Source organism: Chiloscyllium plagiosum, chromosome 25 (assembly GCF_004010195.1).
Source record: "Chiloscyllium plagiosum isolate BGI_BamShark_2017 chromosome 25, ASM401019v2, whole genome shotgun sequence".
Taxonomy (NCBI): domain Eukaryota; kingdom Metazoa; phylum Chordata; class Chondrichthyes; order Orectolobiformes; family Hemiscylliidae; genus Chiloscyllium; species Chiloscyllium plagiosum.
This window is the reverse complement of record NC_057734.1, coordinates 51,782,056-51,798,055: the sequence shown is the minus strand read 5'-3', so window position 1 is coordinate 51,798,055 and position 16,000 is coordinate 51,782,056. Positions and strand designations below refer to the sequence as shown.

General features: G+C 40.9%; 1 protein-coding gene across 5 annotated transcripts in view; it reads right to left on the bottom strand.

Annotated features, from left to right (window-relative positions):
- specc1la (sperm antigen with calponin homology and coiled-coil domains 1-like a) overlaps nucleotides 1-16,000 on the bottom strand; it is a 294,908-nt gene that overhangs the window by 91,671 nt on the left and 187,237 nt on the right. For all 5 annotated transcript variants that reach the window (XM_043716192.1, XM_043716191.1, XM_043716194.1 and 2 more), the window contains one exon: nucleotides 14,150-14,252. In XM_043716192.1, the coding sequence (XP_043572127.1) occupies nucleotides 14,150-14,252 (103 nt within the window). The remainder of the gene's footprint in view (nucleotides 1-14,149; nucleotides 14,253-16,000) is intronic.

Sequence of the window (16,000 nt, the reverse complement as noted above, 5' to 3'; positions counted from 1 at the left end):
CCAGGATGCTGCCTGGACTGGAGGTCTTGCCTTATGAAGGAAGGTTGAATAAGCTCGGCCTTCTCTCTTCCTCCTTCCCTCCAGAGAGAAGAGACCTGATTGAGATGTACAAAATTATGAGTGGAATAGATAAAGTCAATAGCCAGAGACTTTTCCCCAGGGCAGGATTGACAGGTCCGAGAAGTCATAGTTTGAAGATATTAGGAGGAAGGTATAAAGGAGACGTCAGAGGTAGGTTCTTTACGCAGAGAGTTGTGAATGTATGGAATGTACTGCCAGCTGTGGTGGTGGAAGCGACTGCTGGACATGCACATGGATAGCAGTGATTGAGGGGTGCGTAGGTTAAGTTACTATACTTTACATTAGGATCAAACCTCAGCACAACATCATGGGCCAAAGGGCCTGTTCTGAGCTGTACTTTTCTACGTTCTATGTTCTATTCCATCTGTGATGTTCTTGCCCACTTTCTAAGTCTGTCTAAATCATCTTGAAGCTGCTTTGCATCTTCCTCACAGCATACACTGTCACCTAGCACTGTATGTAAACCTGGAAATACTAGGCTCCACCTATCATCTACACCTACTCTCCACACCCCCATCCCTTCTCCAGCATATATACCAACCTTTTCCCAGTTACAATCAGTTTTGAAGAAGGTTCATTGAACATGAAACATTAACTCTGCTTTTTCTTCACAGATGCTACCAGACCTGCTGAGTTTTCCAGCAATTCCTGTTTGTGTCATGCAAGAAGAATCTGTTTATTCTGACTGTTTTTTGTCTGTTGGTCAATCCTTCATACATCATCAAAACGTGTGGTGCTGGAAAAGCATAGCTAGTCAGGCAGCATCCAAGGAAGAGAGTCCACATTTCGAGCAATAAGCTCTTCATGAGGAACGTGATGCTTCCTGATGAAGCGTTTATGCTCGAAACGTCAACTCTCTTGCTCCTCGGATGCTGCCTGACCAGTTGTGCTTTTCCAGCACCACACATTTTGACTCTGATCTCCAGCATCTGCAGTCCTCGCTTCCTACAAATCTTTCCTACATGCCTGTATTTACCTCCTATTGCTGGTGCTGTAATTTTGCTGGCCAACCTCCTTTTACCAAAAGCGTTCTGAAATCCTGGTCTACTACATCCACTGAGTCCCTTTGATCAATTCTGTTCACAACAACCTCAAAAAGCTCCAACAAGTCAGTTGGAGAGGCAGCGAGGGAGGAACACAACAGACTGAACCTGGGGCTGAACAACAGCACTCGAGCTTCCAGATAAAACCCTTACAGGCCAGGTCCAGATCAAGCTCTTTTGGAAGGGCAACAGAGAGGAGCAGGGCTCAGATCAAGCTCACTCAGAGCAGCAATAGAGAGGAGCAGTGCAGACAGAACCTTCAACGAACCCAAAAGTAGAACTCCTGAGGTGAAGTCAGGATAGAAAGATTGACTGGTAAATCAGGGACACTTCCAATCTCCATGGTGACTACCTGTACAATAAGTGCATGCAGCTCCTGATTAGCCATATGAAGTGGCTGCAGCTGTGGATGGACTCACGATGGAACTTTCATGAGCCAGAGAATGTCACAAATAGCATGTTTAGTGAGTTGGTCACACCACAAGTAAGGGCTACACAGGAAGTGTTCGGTGACTGCCAGTCAGACGAGTAAGAGTGGGCAGTTTGTGCAGGAGTTTCCTGTGATCATACCCCTGTCAAAACAAATATACTGTGTTGGATACTTTGCAGGGCGGGGGGGAATGGCCTCTCTGGGGAAAGTTTGTGGCACGATGGTTGCATCTGCTACACAACAGGGGAGTGAACAAGGACAAAGAGGGAATGAAATATCTTTGGCAGATAGGATTAAAGCAAACCACAAGGCATATTATCAGTGTATCAAGAGTAAAAGGATTACTAAAGAAAGAGTCAGGCCTATTAGAGACCAAAGGGACAACCTGTGTGAGGTCTCAAATGAATATTTTTCATCTGTACTCATACAGGAGAAAAATATTGCAGCTGGGGATTTCAGTTGGGATAGTGAGACTCTGGAACATATTAAGACTAATAAGGAGGAAGTGTTAGATGTTTTAGTAGGCATAAAACTGCATAAATCCCCAGGGCCTGTGGTGGAGATATTTAATACTTCACTGGCCACAGGTGAAGTGCCAGATGACTGGACAATAACCAATGTGGTTCCGGTGTTCAAGAAGGCAGTAGACATAGGACAGGTGATTATAGCCCTGCTGTTTGACATCAGTAGTCGGGAAATTATTGGAAAAAGATCTGAGGGACAAGATTAATCAATACTTAGAAAGGCAGGGATTGATCAGGGATAGTCAGCACAGATTTATTAGAAGGAGATCCTGTCTGGCTAGTTTAATTTGAGTTTTTTGAAAAAGTGACTAAATATATAGATTAGGGTAGTGCAGTTGATGTGGTTTACATGAATTTCAAGTGGACTTCTGACAAGGTCCCACAGGTAAGGCTGGTCTAAAAGGTAAAAGCCCATGGGAATCAAGACAAGTTGGCAAACTGGATCCAAAACTAGCTTACAAATAGAAGGTAAAGGGTGATGTAAGAGGTTGGTTTTGTGATTGGGAAGCCTGTGACCAGTGGTGTACCACAGGCATCAGTGCTGGGACCCTTGCTGTTTTAATGTAAATGAATGACTTGGATGTGAATTTAGAAGGTCTAATTAGTAAGTTTGCAGATGACATGAAAATTGGTGGTGATGTTTTTTTTAGATTAGATTAGATTACAGTGTGGAAACAGGCCCTTCGGCCCAACAAGTCCACACCGACCCGCCGAAGCGAAACCCACTCATACCCCGACATTTACCCCTTATCTAACACTACGGGCAATTTAGTATGGCCAATTCACCTGACCCTGCACATCTTTGGACTGTGGGAGGAAACCGGAGCACCCGGAGGAAACCCACGCAGACACGGGGAGAACGTGCAAACTCCACACAGTCAGTCGCCTGAGGCGGGAATTGAACCCGGGTCTCTGGCACTGTGAGGCAGCAGTGCTAACCACTGTGCCACCGTGCCGCCCATGAATGTTATAGTGTGGAGGATGTTCTCAAGATGCCATCTAATATTGATCAGCTGATAAACTGGGCAGAGCAATGATAGGCGGTATTTAATCCTAATAAGTGTGAGGTGATGTATTTTGGAAGGTCTAATAAAGGAAGAATATACACAAGGAATGTAGGTTGCTCGGGAGTCCTTTGGAAAAAAAAACGAACCTTGGTGTACAAGTCCATAGATCGCTGAAAGTGTCACCACAAACGGACAGAGATTTGAAGGTGACAAATGGGATGCATGCCTCATTAGCCAGGGTGCAGAATATACGAGCAAGGAAGTCTGGTTACAACTTTATAAAACATTGGTTTGGTTACAGATGGAATACAGTGTGCAGTTCTGGTTGCCACACAATTGGGAGGATGTGCACTGGAGAGGGTGCAGAAGAGATTCACTAGGGTGTTGCCTGGGATGGAAAGATTCAATTATGAGGAGAGACTGAATTTGTTTCCCTTGGAGCAGAGGAAGCCGTGGATGGCTCTGATTGAGGTATACAAAATTATGAGAGGCAAGGGTGGATTGAGAGAATCTTTTCCCCAATGGGAGATATGTCTAAGACCAGAGGACATAAGTTTGAAGTCAGGAATAAGTGACTTAGAGGAGAATTTTTTTTCCCCCAGAGGATGGTGGAAATATGGAATTTCTGCCTGACAGGGTGGTGGAGGCAGATACTCTCACATCATTTAAGTAGTAGTTGGATGAGCAGTTAAAACTAGGTAATGAACCATGTCCAGGTAAACAGGATTAGTATAGTTATAGTTATTAGTATTGTTATAGTATTGGTGAAGTTATTAGTATACTCATTTCATCTGGTGATCTCCTTTCTGCTGATCTGGTTAGCATGAATGAGTTGGACCAAAGGGTCTGTTTCCATCACATTATAGAAGAAATACCTGTACAAACAACAGAGGTCCCAGCATGGAGCCCTGGGGAACACCACTGGAAACACAATTCGAGTTAGAAAAACATCCTTCCATCGCTACTCTGTTTTAATGACGAGGTCAATTCTGTATTTATCTTACCAGCTCATCTTGGATCCCATCTTGCTTCACCTTTTGTATCAGCCTGCCATGAAGGACCTTGTCATAGGTCTTACTAAAGCAACATCTACTGCCCTCATCAGTCATCTTTGTTATTTCCTCAAAAATCTTGATCAAGTTTGTGATGCATAACCTCCCTGGCACAAAGCCATGTTGCCCTTTTGCTAATAAGTCCATATTTTTCCAAATGTGAGTAAATCCTATTCCTAAGACTCTTCTCCACACAATTTTCCAATCACTGACTTAAGGCTGGATTTTCTCAGATTATGCCAACTGCCATTTGTAAACGGAGGAACAACATTGGCTGCTCTCCAGTTCTCTGGGACCTCTATATTAGGAAAGATTTTGTATAAGGCTCAGCAATTTCTTCATCAGCCTCCGTCAGCATTCTGGGATAAATCCCATCAGGTGCCAGAGACATGTCTATTTTAATGCTTTGCAAAGCACCTAACACCTTCTCCTTTATATACTGACATGCCTTACAATGTCAACACATCCCTTCTGAAATTCAGCATCCACCATGCCCTTCTCTTTTGTGAATACGGATGTGATCTCACACACTTCCTCCTGCTTCACACATAAATTCTTAATTCTCTTTTAGTTTCAACCAATTCAGATTTGGTGGATAATCACTTTTATCCTTTCACTATCTGGAACTCATACTGCACCATCAACCCTGCCTTGTCTGCTAAAACTCCTGAGTTGTAAAGCGAACCCACTTTTGCTACTAGAAACCATCTTATTAAATCATTCATTCCTGCCTCATCCACCTTTACTTTCAACAGTAGGTGTAAGGAACTCACTGACAGCCTCATAACTAAGCTTGAAAACATCTAATCAATCGTCTCTGGTGCTTTGCTGCTTTCCCACTCACCTGTTGGGCCAAACTTCCTTCACCACTCCCCCATGCCAGCCTTGAAGTCACATTTGTTTCTCTAACCTTCTTGCCACATTTATCTTATCCATGAGACCTAATTATATTTATAATGAAATGTAGATCACTCAACTTTTCATTTTGATTCCCACATTAGCCAATATTGTGAAATTACTTTCTTTAGATGTTGCTTCTCCCCTTCAAATCTGCCACAGGGATGTTTGCTGCAGTTATCAAGAGTAGTTCAAGTTGAGGCCTCAACTGTGTCCAGGTTTGAGAGCCGAGACATAGTTAAGAAATAAGAGGCCGAGATGAGGAGACTGTTCTTCCCTTATGGGGATCCTGAGTCTTTTGGAACACACTTCCTGCCCTTAATTTATATATTTCTATGTCATCATCCACTTCTTCGAAACAAAATCATCTTTGGACCATCTGTTCTTGTAACCTAACATCCCATCAATAACTTCATTGCCTCTTTAAAATCCTTGAATGTGTTGCCAGCTCTCAAATACATGCCTATTTTTCCCATGAGCCCAGGAGTGAACCGCACGAATCAGATTTCCCCCTCCTCAACAGCTATAGAGTTATAGAGGTTTACAACACAGAAAACAGCCTTTCAGTCAACTGCATCAGTGCCAATCAAAAACAACTACCTAACTATTCTAATCCCACTTTCCAGCATTGGCTGAGAGCACTGTATACCTTGGCATTGAAACAACAGTTTCACAGTCACAAGTTGCGACCAACTAACGGCCCCTCCTCGACCTGTTTGCAGCCTTTGATGCTGTTGATCACACCATTCTCTTTTATTGCCTCTTCACTTTCATCCAGCTGGCTGGGGCTGCTCTCACCTAGTTCTACCCTAAACTACTGAATGGTAGAGTATCATCTGCAATGGTTTATCTTCTTGCGCCCACACCATTATCCCTCATCTCCTCTCTAGACTCCTCTTATTTCTGATTTACAGGCTGACCCTGATGACATGTTCAGAAAACAAAAGCATTTCTTTTTACACAAACAGGGATTACCAGCTCTCCCTCATTCCACCACTTCTCTCACCTCCTACATGTTGCTAAACTATCAGGATGCTGATCCATCATCCAGTCCTGGATGAGCAAACTTTATCTCCAACTAAACACCGAAAAGATTTAAGCCTTTTTAGTTCCATTCCTTAATCACAGATTCCATTCTTCTCCATGGGAATTAGTGAGGCTAAACCAGATTCTTCACAATGCTGGAGTTAATAATCAATCCTGAGATGAACTTCAAGCCACATATCTTGACACTATGACTACCAACTACAACTTCCATCATATCATTTGCTGAAACCATGTTTTGTGTCTTTTTTTACCTCTAGAATGGACTATTTCAACACATATTTGGTCTCCTTAAAATCAAGGTCAAAGAAAACTCAGTTTACCCCAAGCTGACCAATTTTGACTCGCAGATAAGTAACACCTTGATTTTAAAATTCTTCTTGTGATTTTTAAATTCCTCCTTTTCACTGCAACCTCTCGCACGCCAAAACCCAAGATATTCATGTTGATAAATTCCTAGTATTTTGTTGCATCATGATTTTAATCATTTCAACATTACTGCAAACTCAGGCATCTACCCCAATACCATCACTTGTAGCTTGTTGTCACATCTTACTTCGTGCTTCCATTGAAATCGCTGTTGAAGAATCGAGATAAATAAGTTGTTTTTATCGAAAAAAAAATGCTTTCAGCAATTTTCTCTCTTATTTCATTACTACAGTGTTACATGATGACCCAAGGCATTCTCCTGTGCTTGCTACAGCTCAAAGAAAATAATGCATGCCTGAGTAAAATCTTCTGGTTTGGCTTATAAAAAACAATCAATTCTGTCTGTGGGCGTCTCTTGAACAGATCCAAATGAATCGTAGAAACTATCTATCTGTGACCAGATGGCTGTAAATCACACAGGCATTGTGACAGGTGCTAATTCTCAACATCATTCATGGTGACAACACTGATGTGAACACAGGTATGCTCCTTTGCAATGCAATCTCAAATTACCAACATGGAAACTAGAAGACAACCAGACCATTTCAATAGATTTAACCCATAGAATTTGCTTTTCCTTTTAAATTACAAAAAAATTCAATGATAAAAAAAAATTGGAAAACCAATCCAAAATTGGATTAAAGCAAAGCACATAACAGAACACAACTCAATCAAGTGCAAGATGGATGGGCAGACAGATGTAAAGGAAAGTTGTAAAGACGAGAATGCTATAATATTTGCCCATCCCCTCTGCATTTGAGGTTAAATCTATCAATGTTAGATTCTAGGATGGATTGATTTTTGTTGGTGCAATGATACTGAGGAATATAGGTCAGAGGTGAATATGGAGTTAAGGTACAAATTAGCCACGAATGGTGGAATGACCGTCTCCATTTGCTTATGCAGAAGGGCCTCCAGTGTGCTGGAGTAACGTGTTGCTCCAAAAAGGGTGCTTTCAGAGAGATGATTATTTTCCCTTTGATGTGATAAAATCAGTTCACAAACCTCTCTCCATGATCTGGTAGCTGACAGCACTGACCACTGCAGCCTCAGTGATACAGATCAGAAAGCCCCAGCTCACCCCAAATTAATTTCTCTCAAACTGAGCATCGGTTGGGGTATCACAAGTAATGCTAGCAGTAAAGAATGAGTGAACTGGGCTGAGAATAATAAGCAGAGTTCCCACTTCCAATCAGCACTGTTATAATCTAATATGGTTTGAAGGAATGGGTGATGGGTATATTAAACAAGAGGTAATTGAATTTGAATTGGTTGGATAAATATAGGAAGCTAGTAATCAGTGGGGTGAGAGTTTTGTGGAGTGTGGTTAATTGAAATAAAGCTCTCAAATAAAGAAATGGACTTGACATCTGTTTAACTGGAGCTATCTTCTGAAGTATAACACTGGCGGCAGAGCATGGTTGGGTCAAAATGTAAAGTTTCAGACTATGACGACCCATTTGTTTTCAGAAAATGATCCTTGTGACCAGCGGAAGAACGAGGTTACAATGTGAACCCTTAATTACTTCTTTACCAAAGATGAATCAAGGTATGGACTTATTACTTCCATTACTGGACAGAAATAAGATAAGGTTTTTTTAATAACTGGGGTTCGATGATTTGAACACGTTTGAATGTTTGGACAAATCATTAACTCATGGATAAAGTTTATCAAAACGTTTATCTATTAACTGCTTGTGAGGTCAAGTCAGAATTAGATAAATTTAGAAAGACTGAGGATGGTACTATAAAAGAGTACATAACTGAATTCAGTAGGTTGCATCCAAGACAGTAATTTCATTTGGAAATCCCCCAAACTACGCTGGCATTTTTTTTGAACTGTGTCAAAGTACTAAATATTCTAGCTTTGTTGGGAGTTAAATTTACACATACATAAACATGTACTGCAAAAACAAATGATGAAAGACTAAAACAATTCCTGGGAAAGCATTGCTTCCCAGCAGCATTTGTAGCGTTAAGAAGGCAATACGACAAAAAAATGGAGGACACAATGCTAACAAATTAGTGAGACTGTCTAGATATGGATTGCAATGACAGCATGCAAGTAGAACTGCAAAAATAGATATGAGGACAGAAATGCTGTTGATAATTTTAAGAAACAAAGAGAATTTGAGTTACAGTAAGTGAATGAACGCCAGAAATGTTCAGTCTTGTCAATCAACGTCTCTGTTGAGATTCAAAGTACTACTATGCCATGAGTTATCCAAACTCAAACCAAACATGAAACAGGATTTGGAAGAAGAAAACGGAGATACAAATCAAAGAGAATGCATTGTCTTGCTCACAAGAAGTTCCAACCCAGTGATTACTGTGTTGGTGGCAGAGTCTCTCAACTGTGTGGAATTGGACAGTGGACATACGATTACTATATGTGGATTATGCCTTTTCAGAGAGAAGTGTTCTGTACTATTTCTCTTACAGAGGGGTATTATTAGTGTTACTTTCAGATAGGCAGTTGATAAACAGTTTGAGTTCTCCCTGGATTTCATTTTAAATTAAGACAAAACAATCATGAATGGGTGGGGTCAAGGCTAACATCAACTCAGGAAGACTTTTAGTTTTGCTTTTAGTTAGTGAGAAGGTTTCCTGCTGACTGCTGAGCTAAAAGCTTAAGTCACTGGCTGCTAGACTGAAGTATTGGACAGCGAGTCTTTTTCTTCAAAATCAAAAAAGGGCAGATTATTTCTTTCTTCTCACTGGAGAGAGATAGCACCTGAGAATCACAAATGATTTGCCAAAGGGTGTGTTTGTGGGATGTTGCTTATATTGGAACAATAGTGGTTAAATAATACATTTCCTTGTTAAGTATTTCAATAGTTATGTCTATTCTTCTTTTGTATTTTAACTGTGTTCTAAAAATAAAGTGTGCGTTAATAAAGCAATAAGGGTAGACGAATAAAGGTAGACGAAATTAGTTACTAGGTTACTAGCGGTGTACTGCAAGGATCTGTTTTAGGTCCACTGCTGTTTGTCATTTGTATAAATTACTTGGATGAGGGCGTAGAAGGATGGGTTAGGAAATTTGCAGACGACATTAAGGTCAGTACAGTTGTGGATAGTGCCAAAGGATGTTGTAGGTTACTGAGGGACATATATAAGCTTGGCTGAGAGGTAGCAAATGGAGTTCAATGCAGAGAACTGTGAAGTGATTCACTTTGGAAGGAGTAACAGGAATGCAGAGTTCTGGGCGAATGGTAAGATCCTTGGTAGTGTAGATGAATAGAGAGATCTCGATGTCCAGGTACATACATCCCTCAAAAGTTGCACCCAGGTTGACAGGGCTGTTAGGAAGGCTTACGGCGTATTAGCATTTATTAGTAGAGGGATCTAGTTTCGGGACCATGAGGTTATGGCGAAGCTGTACGAATCTCTGGTGTAGCCATACTTGGCGCATTGCATGCAGTTCTGGTCACCGCATTACGGGAAGGATGTGGAAGCTTTGGAAAGGGTTCAGAGGAGATTTATTAGGACGTTGCCTAGCATGGAGGCAAAGTCTCATGAGGAAAGGTTGAGGGACTTGAAGTTGTTTTTGTTAGAGAGAAAAAGGTTGAGCGGCGACTTAATTGAGACATATAAGATAATCAGAAGGTTAGATCGAGTGGACAGTGACAGCCTTCTTCCTTGGATGGTGATGGCTGGCACGAGGGGGCATAGCTTCAAATTGAGGGGTGATAGATATACATCAGATGTACATCAGATGTCAGAGGTAGTTTCTTTACTCAGAGTAGGAGGGGTGTGGAAAACACTGCCTGTAACAGCTATAGACTCACCAATATTACAGGCATTTAAGTGGTCATTGGACAGGCATATGGACAAGAATGGAACAGTGTTAAATTAGATGGGCTTTGGATTGTTTTCACAGGGCGAAGCAACATTAAGGGCTGAAGGGCCTGTACTGTGCTGCAATGTTCTATGTTCTATGAAATGAGCCGTATCTGGAACATAGCACCTTACACTTGCCTTTAAATAAGTTAGGGTCTAGGCTAACTCTTTTCAAATCTTTGGTGGATGAAGGGGGTCTCATCTGGTCCATAACAAGTAGACTGGCTAAAATGCTACGTTAGGCTCTCTTAAGCATAAATGGATCAGGTTAAAATTAAGGAATTTGAGAGTTCCACCAGTTTCAAATTTGGGGATGATAACATACCAAAATCTTGGGAAAAGTGTTTTACTCTGGAAGATAGCTGAAATAATCATTTTATTAGCATGGATATAGTGTCCAGTGAAATACCTTTTATGATGAAGCAGTCATTGAAGAACAAATCACAGATGTAACTGTACATGGAAAACCATAAAGCTATTGTACTTGGAATAGCTGTGAACTTGCAATTTACACATTAGGGCATTACATTCCTTTAATGAAACATAACTTCTTCACGAAAGAAATGAAAGAAGATTACTGACACCAAGAACAGAAATTTAGAAGACAAAATATCTGCTGTGTTAAAATTACATTGGAAATCTGCCCATCTGTTCTTCAAAAAAAAAAGAACTTTGTAAAGGCTGCAGGAAAAAGGGGTAGGAAGTAAAAGATATGATTGACTCTTCTGAATAGATTCAGTAACTGACCTCCACAGTTTTAAACAAAAACAAAATTAGAGTCTACCAAGTCTGGTTTCCCTCTTGGATATGACTTGTTCAATATTAATATCAACTTAGACTATAACATTAAGCATTCATAATCTTTCAAGAGAAGATTAGAGTATGTGACAATACTTTCTAATTCCACTTTTGACAATGTAGCTCCAATTTTAAGGTTAAGCCAACTTCTTTAAAAGTTTCATCATTACTTTCAAATCCTTTCATGTTCTTGTTCTTGCTCTTCCCCTCAACCCAACAATCCTGAGACATCTACACTCCTGTTTTTCTGGTCTCTTGTGCATTCCAAATATTACCACTAATGGCTTTGCCTTTGGTTGCTTAGGCTCTAAGTTCTGGAATTCTCTCCTTATACTTCTGTCTCTCTACCTCACTTCTTGAAACCTATTTCCTGGACCAAGCTTTTGATAATCTGGCACAATATCCCCTTAATGTGGCTTGGCATCAAACTTTGTTTTACAATGCTCCCATGTGATGATTTTCACATTATAGAAGTTGCTTTTCTCTGGATTACCCCACTGGAATAAGGAGATTCTCTGTTTTCACCCAATAAATCCTTTAAATTTTTTTGAGAAGAATTAAGTCACTACTCAAATATATGCAACCTGTCTTCATAATGTAACTCTCTAAACCAGTTTTAAAACAATACTCCAGATGGAATTTGACCAAGATTCTATACATAAAGGTCCAACGGTCACTCCTATGCTCATCCTCTTGAAGATGAATATTCAGTTTCATCTACTGATAAATTTGAAGACCACAAGAAATAGGAATTGAAGGAGGAGTTGAGCACCTCAAACCTTCCCTGCTATTCAATAGAATCATAACTTATCCAACATGTCTCACCTCCCTACCCTTAATTCTCCTTCTGATCAAGGATTGATCTCAGCCTTAAATATACACAAGGACTCTGTCACCACAGGTCTGTTGCAAGGAGTTCCAAAGACACTCAAACCTCAGAAGAAATTCCTCAGTCATAAACTGGTGCCCCTTTATTCTGGGACTATGCCCTCTGGTCCTAGACTCTCCCATGAGGGGACTCATCCTCTCAGCATTTACCCTGTCAAGCCCCTTAAGAATGTGCTTCAATGAGATCACTTCTCATTCTTCTAAATTTTAATCATTGCTTATGAGCTTTTAGGGATTTGTGCCAACCAACATCTATATTACTTTAGTTCTTTTCTTACCTCCATGTGTCTCACCATTTAGTAAAATAATCTTACCTTTATCTTAGGTCCAAACAAGATTATCTAACATTTTGCATCACTGAACTTTATCAGCCAAAGTTTTATTTCCATTTGCTTAATCTTTCTAACTTTGCTTCCTCATCAACACATTCTATGAAGAATCTGATATTTTCTTTTACGGTTTAGAACCTCAGCAATGCATAAGATTTCCCCTTTTCACTCACAATTTGCATCTTTGAATATGGTCATCTCTCAGGCACCTACTGGAAACAATTCTGAGGAATAGAATTGATCTGCATTTGCAGGGGCATGGATTAATCAAAAATCATGTTATTTTTTAAAAAGGGGACATCATGACTGACCAACTTGATTGAATTTTCTTTGCAAAAGATCAATGCTTTTGATGTAGTCTACTTGGATTTGGTAAGACTTTTGATAAGATTTCACGTAAGGTATCGGTAGTGAACACAAGAGTCCATGGGATCCAAAGAAATTTGAATAATTAGGTTCAGAATCGGCCCAGTGGCAGGAAGCACAGGGTGATGGTTGAGGGACATCCGTGTCCAATGGGGTTCCACAGGGATCAGTATTGGGGCCCTTACTGTTTGTGGTATATGGAAATGATTTAGATTTGAACGTAAAACAATTTATCAATAAGTTCACTGATGTTATGAAAATTAGCAGGATGATAAATAGTGAGGATGGTAGACTTAGATTAAAGGAGGATACAGAGAGTCTGGCCAACAGCAAATGGAACTCAAACAGGAGGACCCTGATGATCAGAGTGACCTTGGTGTGCATATCTAACGGTCCCATAAAGTATCAGGACTGGTTGATAAAGTGGTTAAGGTGACATATGAGATACATGTCTTAATTAGCCGTGGCATAGAATTTAAGATGCAAGGAGATGATGCTGGAACTGTCTAAAACATCGACTGTGTCACAGCTAGGGTATTGTGTGTACTTCAGGAATTATAGGCAGGATGTGATTGCACCAAAAAGGGTAGAGGAGATTAATAAGGATATTGTTTGGGCTGGACAGTTTTAGTTATGAAGAAAGATTGGACAGACTGGGGTTGCTTTCCTTACAGCAGAGGAGACTGAAGATATGATTGAGGCGTACAAAATTATGAGAGGCAAAGACAGGATATACAAGAATGAACATTTTCCCTTGATGGAGGGATCAACAAGTGGGGGCAAGGAGCAGGAGGTTTAGAGATGATAGGAGTAAAACCTTTTTCACCCAGAGGGTGATGGGGTAGTGGAACTTGCTGTCTATAAGGATGGTGGAGACACAAACCCTCCTTAACATTTATGTGATATTTAAATGTACGAGGCAAAGGGATCAGAATAGTTAGGTATTTGTTTTGACCAGCACAGACTTCATGGGTCAAAGGGCCGTTTTCTGTCCTGTAGACTGCTATGACTCTCTGATCTTTCAATACTGCAAAATTAAAGTTTAAGCTGCGGCCCGAAAATAACTTTTTACTTGCCTACATTTGCAACTATTTCTCTGTCTGTTCATTTTACCACATCAAATATTTGTTTCAAAAAAAGGGTATTTGCAGTATACTGCACTTTTCAATATGTCCCAAGGCCGTAGGTGATGTATGAGATTGAAGAGAATGGGACAAAGATCGAGGAAAGACTGTTACACAGAAATTGATTTCACTCATGTTCCGCAATCGGCAACATTCAAAAGGATAAGACTAAACCAGGTCAAACAGTACCAATCCTCAGATCATTTCTTTGAGGAATCATTTCCTCATACATATTTAAAGTAGTCCTGTTCACGTGCCAAATAGAAAATTAGAAATCAATGTGTTGCTCCTTACCTGATAACCTTCTGTCTTTTTCTGACACCATTTCAGCAGCGCATTCCTCTTGGAGCCACCGTACTCACGAGCCAGAGCTGACAACGGATCTTTCCTCTCTTCCCTGTTCAAAATAAATGGAAATTCAAAGTAGCCAGTTGGAGAGTTTGAACATTAACTTAATTTGTTACTGAGATTTTAGAAGAGTATAACTGCATTCACGTGAACTGAGAAAACCTTCGGTCTAGAATGTGTTCCTGAAAGTGTTGGTTGCCAATTGTGTAACACAAGGTGAGCTGTGGGGTAGGATAAAAATTCATTGTTAACTGTGGTAGCAATTTGCTGTGATGGATTTGGTACTAGATATTCTAAATTTAAAGGGGTAAAAACAATGACTGCAGATGCTGGAAACCAGATTCTGGATCAGTGGTGCTGGAAGAGCACAGCAGTTCAGGCAGCATCCGAACTGCTGCCTGAACTGCTGTGCTCTTCCAGCACCACTAATCCAGAATTCTAAATTTAAAGCAATTTGAATGGGCTGAAGAGTTATATTTAAAATCTCAAGTATATTTCTGCTGAGACAAAATATTAATGTTCTTTTCAAAGCACACAGCAAAGCTAACAAAAATTGAGAAATAACTTTCTCTTGTATCTTGGAACATCAACCTTTACCAAAATTATTTCCCAATACCCATTCTTGATTAATTACATAGAACATGCTGTCTTGGAAAAATCACACTATCTGGGGGAAACCAGATGATTGGCATCATATAGACAGCCAGAAACCTGTCTTATAGGCATGGGGATCATTTCCACTTGGACTAAGTATACTTTCAGAACTTCATAAAACATTCTCAACGATTTAGGAATACAAAAGAAGCCGATAAATATACACACACTCTGAGTGTCCAACAGTCTAAAGACTAGTTAGCTTTAGGAGTGCAAAGGTGCAGAAATAAGCAATCTCTGTACACGTCCTGTCAGGTAAACAATAACTATGAAATTGGAACACATGGTGATGGTACAGGCCTCCAACTTCACCTGCATTATAGCCTCAATATTCCAAAAATCTATGAATCTCTGTCATGAGCATGCTTAAAAAGCAAGCATTCACAATTCTTTGGATTGCAGCATTCCAAAGATGAACACATTTCTTCTCATCTCAGTCCTAAATGGTTGATCCCTTATCCTCACATTGTGACTCCATGTCCTAGATTCCCACCTACGTTCGGGACACCACCCATGCCCTCCACCTGCTCCAGGATTTTCGCTTCCCCGGTCCCCAACACCTTATCTTCACCATGGACATCCAGTCCCTATACACCTCCATCCCCCATCACGAAGGACTCAAAGCCCTCCGCTTCTTCCTTTCCCGCCGACCCAACCAGTACCCTTCCACTGACACAGCCTCCTTCGACTGACTGAACTGGTCCTCACCCTGAACAACTTCTCTTTCCAATCCTCCCACCCTCCAAACCAAAGGAGTAGCCATGGGCACCCGCATGGGCCCCAGCTATGCCTGCCTCTTTGTAGTATATGTGGAACAGTCCACCTTCCGCAGCTACACTGGCACCACCCCCTGCCTTTTCCTCCGCTACATCGATGACTGTATTGGCGCTGCCTCATGCTCCCACGAGGAGGTTGAACAGTTCATCCACTTTACTAATACCTTCCACCCCGACCTCAAATTTACCTGGACCGTCTCAGACTCCTCCCTCCCCTTCCTAGACCTCTCCATTTCTATCTTAGGCGACCGAATCAACACGGACATTTACTATAAACCGACCGACTCCCACAGCTACCTAGACTACACCTCCTCCCACCCTGCCCCCTGTAAAAACGCCATCCCATATTCCCAATTCCTTCGTCTCC